Source organism: Grus americana, chromosome 10 (assembly GCF_028858705.1).
Source record: "Grus americana isolate bGruAme1 chromosome 10, bGruAme1.mat, whole genome shotgun sequence".
Classification (NCBI taxonomy): Eukaryota; Metazoa; Chordata; class Aves; order Gruiformes; family Gruidae; genus Grus; species Grus americana.
In genome coordinates this window covers 10,893,933-10,904,608 of record NC_072861.1, presented here as the reverse complement: position 1 = coordinate 10,904,608, position 10,676 = coordinate 10,893,933, and the positions used below count along the sequence as shown (strand labels likewise).

The 10,676-nt window shown below is 52.3% G+C and overlaps 1 protein-coding gene across 1 annotated transcript; it reads right to left on the bottom strand.

Annotated features, from left to right (window-relative positions):
- Positions 1 to 5,671: 5,671 nt before the first annotated feature.
- On the bottom strand, positions 5,672 to 9,007 carry BCL2L10 (BCL2 like 10). Its single transcript, XM_054836653.1, has 2 exons — positions 8,506 to 9,007; positions 5,672 to 6,828 (listed from the first exon to the last, which is right to left on the bottom strand). The coding sequence occupies exons 1-2, from the start codon at positions 8,905 to 8,907 to the stop codon at positions 6,697 to 6,699; spliced, it is 534 nt and encodes a 177-aa protein (XP_054692628.1). The 5' UTR covers positions 8,908 to 9,007; the 3' UTR covers positions 5,672 to 6,696.
- Between the last annotated feature and the right edge of the window lie 1,669 nt (positions 9,008 to 10,676).

The following is a 10,676-nucleotide window of genomic DNA, read 5'->3' as shown; positions in this document are numbered from 1 at the left end:
TGGGAAACCACCCACAGCCCTGAATGGAGTGCGGAGCAGATGGCAGAACAAACAGCACCGGGATTTCGGTTTCACATAATCTTTTGCCCTGCTCGCTCCCACATTTAACCTTTTCCTTCCATGGAGCAGACCTTTACTTGGAAAAAGCGACCAGGAACACCGGAAGGGTTTCAGAGGGGCAGGTTGTGTTCTGCTCTGAACATCACCAAGGACAATACACAAGACCCCAGAGGATTTTTTTTTTTTTCTTTTTAAAGATTCAGGCTAGTTTTGTGCTATTTTATGCCCTTTTTGAAGTTTATGAGAAATTTTTTTTTTTCTTTCTCTAGACCAGGGGAAGGTAATGCTGCTATGGCAGAGGGTTGCCTACGTGGCTGGCAGTAAGAACATTTGAGGATGCTGTGTTTCCATGCCACGGCTGTGAGCGTGACTTGCTCTGAGCAGCAGCCGCGCAGGAGGGGTGCTCACGCTGGCCCTGCCAGCAGGGCTGCTGCAGGTACACGTTCTTCTTCTTCCCCCTACGTGCCCCGAAAACAAACAAACGAACAGACAAAAGGAGGAAAAAATTCAAACCCTGCACATGTTTTACAGGCTTCTCATACACCAGAAAGCTCAGGGGTTTCTGTGGAATTTTGGGACAGAAACCACACACTGACTGGCTGACTCTGCAGGGCTGTGCGACAGCCCCGCGCCCCGTCGCAGAGGACACCGTCCCAGCCCAGCGCTGCCGCCATCCAGGGCTGCGTGAGGAGACGGGACAGGCACAGTCCGGGCAGGAATCCAGCCCTCCTCCAGAGCTGGGCACCTGCTGGGCCACATCCCACGTTCTGCTGGAAAATGCCACCATCCAGCTTGGGCATGAAATGCCCGAGGCACCACGGCACTTGTGGGCTCCCAGGATAATTAGGTTCAACATTTAAAGCGCCTGTCTCTATCAAAGCACCCACCGTGCATGTGCTGGATAGCAGGAAACAAGTTTGCCTCGCGTGTCAAGCACCGTCAACTCTTGGCTGCCGCTGGCCTCGTCACTACTGTTTTACAAGGTTATTTTACACCCGACTGGTGGAATTCACTCTTGCTCATGCGTTATAATCATTAGAAAGTCATCTAACCACCACCCACCCTGTATAGCACCAATACGACCGCTCCTTCGCAGCCTTCTGCTTGGCACCAAGAGGCGGCGTGGCTGTGCGCCGGGGGCAGGACGGCACTGGGTGCATCCCAGGCACGGCCACGCTTCCCGCAGGCAGGCTGCTGGGACCTCGGGGAGCGCATCCGCCGTGTCGGGAGAGGTGGGGACGCCCCGGGCTGGCGGGGGCACAGAGCAGCCATGTCCGGCCAGAGGAGCAGGAGGGTCCAGCCGATGTGCCGGGAGGTCGGGTGCTGACTGAGATTTTGCTGGCAACGGAGTTAACGCTGCCCGCCCTGCACTGACTCCTCACCAGAGCCACGTGGCGGTACCTGTATTTTAGGAGTTTCCAATGGGGTCATCATAAAGCTTCACAATTAATGCTCGGAAATTAATTTCAGCAGTCTGGGATTCTTCTGAAGACGCTCACAGCTACAAGGAAGAAGCCAACCAGCCTATTAGCTCAGCACACTACAGGCTCTGCTTTCTCTCTAGCACTTTGATGAAGCCAAGCGCTTTTGCACTTTTGCTACTCTGCATTGCAAATTAAAAGCGCCGGCAAGAGCTCCTGGCGTTGGTGTCAGGCTGCAGAGCGGGCTGCCCGTAGCAGAGCTCCAGATACCGTGCCTGGTCCCTGAGGTGCAATGCAGCACGGACAACTTCCCCGCGGTTAGACTGAACCCGGCCATCATTCCCTACAGACCCTGCTGGGTATAAGACACATTTTATAAAAAAAAATTAAAAAAAAAAAAGATGGTATCCAAAAGCTGTAAGCAGGGTGTGGGGTTCCTGCTGTTACTCACCATGTGCTGAGCTGTGCAGAGACAAACAAAAGGGCAGGTTGGGTCACACACAGGAACTCCCTCAAGTGAACTGCTGTCACAGGTCAGAATCATTAAAGGGATTAAAATCCAGAGCATAAACTTTGGGCAGTGCCTACAGCGACTCTCTGCAGGCAGGCTTCTCTGTGGTCCCCTACTGAATTAAACCAGCCATTTTAATAGGTTTAATTCTTAACTAACAGAAATGTGTAACGCACGTCAGCTCTTACACAAAATGGGTGAGCATCCAGAACCCATGAGACTGCCAGTTGGCAAGTATCAGTTACAGGCGGTAGCGCTAGAAACCTACCACAGGTTGGGCAGAAACAAATGGCCTGTTTGAAAGGAGACCTATTTGACAAGGAAAGCCAGGTCCTCTCTTCCTCATCTCATTTGACTAAAACAAATAGACCAAGCCCAGGTAGAGAAAAAAATCCAATGAAACGATCTTGTTAGTTCAGCAGTTGATTTTTAGACTTCCTACGTTTGACTTCAAGTAAATCAGGATTTTCTTTTTTTATTTTTAACTCTGTTCTCATTTAAGAACTTCAGTTTGTGACAGGATCATTGTTAAAAGTTTGAAGGTAACGTTTTTAAGTGCTCCCGATAACAGCAGTTTTTATGAAGGAATTACACTAAACCTGAAAGCAAGTTGTTTCCAGCTGCGCCTGCTCTCCCCACACTACATCGTGTCATTGCGAGGGTGACAGCTCGAGTCTGGTACAGAAAGCAGTCAGAGACACAGAAGTGAAAACCAGAAGTTTGTTTTCATTATCCAAACTGAATGAACAGAAGAAGTGAAATTATGTGAATAAATGCCACGCACTTGATCTTTTCTCCTTCCAGTGATTCTCGGGGGGGGGAGGGGTTTGGCTGCCCAATTGTAACAGGGCTCTCCTGTCCCACCCGGGCTTGGGTACCACCCTGCAGGTGAGACCCATGCTGTACCCCCTCATGATGGCAGCATGTGTGGGCAGAAAAGGACACAGCACCAGCACCAATTCCTTCAGCGAGATGCGCCAGACCAGATTTTTTGCATGCCACAGCGAAACAGCTCACAAACTGCCATCTAACACCATTCTGCAACTCACATTTTTTGAGCTCTAACAGCGTCTCATTTTTTCCAAGTCAAAAAGAAACCCACTGGCTAGCTCAACGCTCTTCGAGAAGTGTAATGAATAGATTGCTTTTTCCTTTAATGAGAAGGCAGCTGGGCTCCTGCAACAGCACTGCAGCCTTTACCCGTGGTTACAACCGATGCCCCTTTAGAAGGGAACCACGTCAGGAGAAGGCGCAGCACCAGGAGATAACACCAACAGCTCCAGTAAGACCACTGGGAACACCCCTGTAAACTGGGAACGCCGCCTTCTCCACCTCTTGGCCCTGCAAAGGTCTCACAGCAGAGCAGGAAAGACTCAGAACCGGTAGGAGCAGCCAGGCGACCTCCACTTCCCTCCGCCCCTCTCCCCTCGAACCCAAGACCCTGCCCAGCTCTCGGGCGCCTCGAAGCGACCCATGACTGACGGGTTCTGCAGGCGTAGGCACACCGGGACCCCGGCAGAACCTACAGCAATTACTGCATGCAAATCGTTAGACAGAGCGAGGCCTGTTGCATCCACCACCTGCCCGGGGAGTACACCAACGCTGAAGATCTGAAAGCTGTCATGAGGATTAGACACAGCCTTGTACTTAATACCACCTACTCTCCTTCTGCATTTAAAGAAAGGAACAGCAGCGTCTTGCTTTCCTTTTCTGAGGCAGAAAAGGGGATGAGCAGCAGTTTTCAACTGAAATACAGGACTTCATTGAGACAAACGGTCAGGCTGAAATGGAGAAAAAAATAAATTAAAAAAAAAATCAGAAGCGTCAGGCAAATGTATGCTAGTCTAAACTGCCCTGAAATCAACGGGGCTCCAGTGATTTAGGCCCTGGTCTTCAATCCTCCATCACCACGGTCCCATGGCAGCAGAGTGTGGCTTGGGGAGCGCAGCTCCGGCTGGGACGGGCAGATCCCCTGCCAATGCCAGGGCAGGGAGCACGGGGCTCCGGCGGCCTGGGCTGCATCCACTGCTCTGAGCGGAGCACCCTTGGGTGCGGGCTGCCAGCAGAGGCTGTGCTGCTAAGCTGCACTGCAGTCTCCTGACTCAGTCTTTCAGCTTTCCTAAACTACCCCCAGTTCTTCTAGCTGTTAGGAAACCTACCCCTGCTTCAATCAGGCCAAGGAAGAGTGGCAGACACTCTCCAAGCTGCGCCTTGTAAAGGGTCAGGTTTATGCCAAAGGCTGATGTGACTTTATTCAAGGATGTTTCCAGACTGTTTTCTTCTCTTTTCCAGGCACGCTGTAAAAACCAGCATAACGTCCTCTCTGCTATTGCTTTTGTGGGGCCTGCCACGTCAGGTTACACTGGAAATCAAGAGACTGATATTTTATCTTTGTCCTGCTTGATATTGGGGAGACATTGAGATCTGCAGCAGGATGTTTCCGTTCAACAATTGACCTCTGTGTAGAGCGTTTCTTGCCCTGTCATTTGTCATGCTTTCCAGCCCACATCCCCCTAAGCATCCCACATTTTGGAAACTACCTTTGCTTCCCAGCACCAGCCAGCTCCCTCCCAGCTTCAGACACCGCAGCCACAGAAGCAGGCGCTATCCCTGTGGGAACTTAAGAGAGGAACTGAGCGTGACAGTCCCATCGTGGGGTCTTAATCCTTTCACCGATAGGAGCCAAGCCAGAGTTTAGAGAACTGGAAGTCAGAGAACAAGCAGACGTTTGTTCGGAGCCGGAGGCGCAAGGGGGAGGACCGCCAGTGCCTTCCCGCCTCCGCGGGACTTACTGTCCCTGAATGTCCCTTTTTGTCCTTCTCCCCGCATCTGCGGCCGGTTGGCACAACACCGCTCTGTCCAGCGCGGGCCCGCAGCCCCCACCACACACCTCCCCCGGGGCCCGGTGGCCAGCAGAAGGAGAAGCAGGGTGGCCCGGCTGCCAGGCTGATCTTTCCCAAGAGGAAGTCTGCCACCTGCCAGCTGCTCTTCCCACGAAGGGCCATAGCCTCGGGAAGGGCAGAGCAGTGGGCTGGCGGGCGGCCCGACAGCAGGCTTGCCCTGTTTCACAGGCATCAGAGCCACCAGCGCTGCACAAACATCCGACTTGGAGACAGGAGCACAAAACCACTTTTTGAAAGCGTTAAGCCCAACACCCTCAAAAATTACAGCTGCTCAGTATTACTAATCTGAGAAGGGCTGAACTCTGTCACCTATTGCTCAGTCATTATCGTAACTCCTACCAGAAACTCCAGTTTCAGTAAAAAAGCATGCATGTGTGAAAGAGAGAGGCAGCAGCAAGTCTTGGCAGAGAAGAAAGACAGGCTCTGTGGCTCTCTACAAGCAGGAACAGCTCTCAGAGGAGCCTGTCTGTACCCAGCTATGTCAGTAAACTCTGGAAAGCATTGGCCTACAAAACCACCAGGTTATTTCCAGTCGCAGTGGTGAAGATTGGGCCTTTTGGACTGGATTTTCCCCTTAGGCTGGCTTACCCCTAAGTTCTGACTGCAGGACTCTTCTGCAACCAAGACTGGTATCCCACTGCCCTGGTGCTGCACAGCTCCTCGTTTCAGGTCAACGCACCAGGAAGGTGGGTACAAAGCGATGCATCCAGGTAACCACCGAAACACTCGCTGCCTGAGTGCCATCACCCATCCGATCGAATGAGAAGAAGTTAGAGTTTTTTAAAATAAAAATACTTAACATTTATTCACCTTTGAAGTTACCATAGTAAAATTGTACACGCTATGAGTAACCCAGGAACGTTATTAAAAGCTACCAGAAACATAAGGCAATTTGTACAACCACTGAAGGAAATACGCAGCATGTTGAAAATGAGTGAAATATTACTCAAACAAGACAACGCTTGATACGCACTAGAGTGACAAGAACCAGCATTAAGTTTTAAACAAAAATAAAGATGCCATGGCTACAAGTATTATACAGTGATAAATACTTCAAAAATATATTAAGATATATGGAATTCTCGTTTTGTCAAGGAAATCCAGAGAAATTCCAGCCTCCACTGGATTTCAATATACCAATTAAGGTTTAATATTTAAATTCCTTTCAGTAAGAACCAGTACTGCAGCCGTTACTGTATCAATACTTATCTTCTTGTAGTGTAATGAAATCAGCCTTATGTCATATTAAGCCCCAATGCCTCTCGCATCACAGGCACTAATTGCTCTAAATCAACCAATGAGTTGCCTTTCAGTAACAAGTGCTGTGCACCGCATTTGAAGCCATAAACCATGTTAAATCACAGTCAACGTTCGCCCGCTTTACAGTATTAATGGAAGGCAGGTTGGAAGACTTGCCTCCACATAAATAAGACATCTCGAACAGAGGGTTTAGTAGCAAGTCCACCATAACGTTTTCATAGCGTAACATTGAGCACTCAGAAGTTACAGTACATGAACCATGCTAAAGTTTAGGTTACACCTTCAAAAAGAAAGTCCAGAGGATGTTCGGAGACGACAGGTTTTGAACATGCACAAATGGTGGTTTAGTACACGTTTGTTTGTGCTGTTACCAGGTAGCGAGTGAAGCAGTTTATAGCCAAGGATTTGGTGAGACAGCTTTCCGAGCCAGTTTAAAAATATAAACTTCTTCTTAGGGGGTCTGTTCTATAGAAAATAGAGTGAAATCTGGTAATTTGTCAGTTTTGAGAGTACTTTCCCATGGCAAGATCCATTCATCAGCCTACCGCACCACCAAGAGAAAAGCCAATCCTGCTATTCCAAACCCCGCTGCGGCCATGATCGCGTTGCTTATGGTGCTGCTCTGGTCTGCTGGCTGGGAGCCGTGTCTGCCGAAGAAGCGACAAAAGCCATCCTAGAAAAGCAAGAGAAAGGACATTGAGTTGGTTGGCTTACAATTAATCGGATTTCTTTTAACAAGTCTTTGAGCACAGTCTGGTTCACACTCCCAGCCCAGCATTTATCAGCTGCAGAAGTCTCTATTTTAATCATGAAAGTCTAAGCCTGCTGCCTTGGGCACACAAAAATGCTTTGTGAGAGCCTTCGCACAAGGCGACTGAAAGCAGTAGCTACAAATGTTTGTACGTTTTGCTCAACAGACAATTGCAAACTTCCTATCGAGCTGCTCAGCATGTCGTTATGTTATTTTCACCCTTTTAGGCAAGTTTCTGGTGGGAGCTGCCAGCATTGTTCCCCCTCATTCAAGTTTGAGAAAGCATCTGAAACACAGGATATGGAAATTTCCACTTGAAAGACAGGAGCCTGAGGTCGGTCCCATCTCAGTGGATGCGGGACTGATTACACACACTCTTGGAAGGGCCAAGTGGACACTGCTCAGAGCTGACCTATGACAGAGCAAAGCTGGCAGCTGCTCTCCCAGATCGTTATTTGTGATAATCAGAAGTGGCAGCAACACAGCTCCAGATGGTCGCGTTTGAACTCTGCTCCGCAGATGTCTATGTAAACAAGTTATACTCTTAATTTCTTCCGGAACTTTGTTCTTTACACTTTAATTTGTGTGAATACGCGATGTGATTTTGCCAAGTGACAGCGTAGGTCGTAGCCAAGCACTGTACTGTTCTGAGCAGTCAGATAGACCAGTGACCACTGGAAAACCAAATTCATTTTGGTCTCTGGAAAAGTCAACGAGAACAGTGGCTGCTTCCCCCCCCTTTCTATTTTTAGTGCTTATTTGTACTGGCATCAAATATTCCACTAGGACTGAAAAGAGGAAATGTGCTGTTCTGTGGGACAGCTGACATTTTGTTTGGAAACGCAGGCAGAGCCGCACAGATGCCTTAAAAGCCGTACTTTCAGCGCACATCTCAAGGGGCAGACAAGCAATAGCAGCCATCGCTTTACATCACAGCCGCATTAAGGCTATCGCCCACACCTTCCCAAGGCCCCGACCTGACCAGTTTCGGGACAAGCAGGAACCAGAGCGGCAGGTCTCGCAGACGGGTGGCTTCACACACTGGCGTATTTAACAACGGGCACGTCGGTGTTTTGTGTTTACACTTGGGAGAAGACCTGCGCCAGTCTGCTCTGCAGAATCCAGTCGCCTGAGAAGGTAAACCTTGCCCGCCGTCAGGCCGGCACCATCACGCCTGTATTTTTAGGAGGCTGCGGCCTGACAAAGCTGGCTGCCAGCACCTTTAGAGAACTGGCGAAGGCACAACCCCAGACACACGCGGGCACCTTAAATACGCCAGCGTGTGCCGCTGCACGTCTTTATGAACTAACCAGACCCGCAGACATCCTGCAGCCTTTCCCGCGGACCTCCCCGGGGTGCCGCACACGCCCATCACGGGTAGGTACACCAGCACGTCTCCCGGGCAGTTCCCCCCGCCCCCGGGTAAGCCGTGGCAACGGCGCCAGGGGGCTGCCCTGCTCTGCAGCCGGGGAGAAGGGGCCAGGCCTCCCGACACCCACCCCAGGCCGGGCTCCCGGCTCCTCAACCTCGGTCTTCCCGGGGACGCGTGTCTGCACCGCGCCCGGGCCGACACCCCCCCCCTCCCCCGTCCCCGCTCACCCATCCGCCGTGCGCCTCCAGCCACTCGCCCCGCTCCTCGGCCAGGTAGGCGGCCAGCGCGGCGGCCAGGCAGCGCGGCCCGTCGCTGCAGCCCCGCTCGGCCAGCGCGGCGGCCAGCGTGCCGGCGAAGACCACTAGCGCCAGCAGCCGGCCCCAGTTGAGGCCGCCGTCGGCCTCCAGCTGCGCCGCCACCCGCCCCAGCAGCGCCGCCGCCTCCCGCGGCTCGGCCCGCGCCAGCGGCGCGCAGGAGCGGAAGAAGGGCCGCTCCTGCCGCTCCAGCTCGGCCGCCGCCCGCCGCAGCGTGGCCGCCGTAGGGCTGGGGGGCAGCGCGGCGCCGCCGCTGCGGTGCTGGAAGTAGTCCTCCAGCAGCAGCGCCGTCTCCTCCTTCAGCGAGCCCGGCATGGCGGCGGCCCACGGCGGCTGCGGCCCCGCATCAGCAGCTGCTGCCGACTAAGAGGCAGGGCGGCCCCTCCGCCCGGCCCGGCCCGGCCCAGCCCAGCCCGCCCCGGGGCGCTGGGGAAAGCGCTCCCCTCCCTCCGGGGCGGGGCCCGGCACCATAAAAAGGCAAAGCCGGGCGGGGGGAAGCCGGCCGTGGGCCGGCGAGTCCCGCATCGCTGCCGGGCAGAGCGCGCTGCTTCCCCCGAGGGTCCGCCCGCGGAAGGCGCCGACTGCACAAAGCCCCAGGCTGCCCTTTTGCTCAAGCGGAACGCCGAGTTATCGGATGTTGACTGTACTTTTTTCATACGTAGCGGGGGGGTTTTCCACAGTAGTGGCCTGAGCCTGTATTCTTTGCATCAGAGATCATTCAGATTTTCTAGAACTAGAGGTTGAGTACGTTTTGGATTTACGGAGCAAATGCAGTAACATTTGCTTTTTGCTGGACATTTAGGCAAAATTTAGGATTAGGACCTTCGTGGTGCAAAGGCTGGGCCCTTCACTATTGGTGGTGTAAAATAAAATGGCTGAGAAAACAGCAGCCAAGTGGTGGCATCTGCACAGGGCACAGCACCAGGGAGACATCTGGCTAGAAGCCTCCCCTGCATCCCCGCTGTGCCCTTTGAGCTGCGAGTACCATCAACTGCCTAACGAATCATCAAAACTCCCATAAAAAACACACCAAGATTTATGCTACACCCAACTTGTGCCTCCTGCACAGTGCCAATTTGCAGGCAGGGTTCAGATGGTGGCCCAGTGCAAAGCGCGGCTGTGACCACACTGTCACTGCACAGCCCTGCGCCAGCGCTGGGAGAGATGCTGCCACGCCTGCCGGGGACTGGTCACGCTCTCACCTCTCATCGCACAACGGGTCAGGGTGCCCCACTCACCAGCACAGAACTGCTCCACTTCATCTATCTTGAGTTACAGCTCTGTCTCCATTTTACATCCCTGTTAGAAAAACTAAAAATAGATGGTTGGAATGCTATTGCAATTTCTCGCATCACTATCAAGAGTCATTCCTAAGGCAAATTCTTAGTTTTACATCCCCATGTTTGACTTTTGTTTTGGTTTTAAGCAGGGAAATCTAATCCGTGTTCATGTGCGAGAGCAGGAGCTGGAATTATCTTGACTTTTCACCAGTGCTTTACACAACATGCTTTTTTAACTAGTTTTCCTTACGATTGTTAATCCTGGAGAAGGAATTTCCTATTGCATTCCTCACAGCAGAGAGCAAGAGGGAGAGGCTGCTCTTTCCCTAGCAATATCCTTTTACACCCTTCCTGTTTATATAGCATTTTTGTTTAACAGGACGGAACTGTCTGACAGTGACTTTGCCGTAGCTATAGCTCCCTCACCCTCCATACGTTTAACCTGGCTATAGCATGCTTGCATAGCCTTTCGGGACTGCTTTTCCTTCACCTCCCAGCTTGAGCAGAGGAGCGGGTCGGGAAGGGAGGGCCAGCGCCGGGGCTCTGGTGGGACACTGCTGCTTCCCTGCTGCACCCAGAGCTGCACGGCTGTTCTCCAAGGCTGGGACACGCTGGGGAAAGGACAAGATGCAGGTTAAAGCCTCTCCCTCTGGAAAAGAATAGAGGCGTTTCCAAGGCACAAATAACTTGACAGACCAAAGCGAGGGGGGTGTCTCAAAACACTGGGTTTTCCAAAGCCTCCTTGGCCAACCCTGAATAAGAGAAGCAACGGATACTTCAGTGCCCTGTTCCTCTACCTTCGTG

Bases quoted from the DNA above. Each gene is read 5' to 3' on its own strand.
- BCL2L10 (XM_054836653.1), bottom strand. From the start codon at position 8,907: ATGCCGGGCTCGCTGAAGGAGGAGACGGCGCTGCTGCTGGAGGACTAC. The intron at 6,829-8,505 runs GTGAGCGGGGAC...TTGCTTTTCTAG, and splicing joins TGGAGGCGCACGGCGGATGG to GATGGCTTTTGTCGCTTCTT.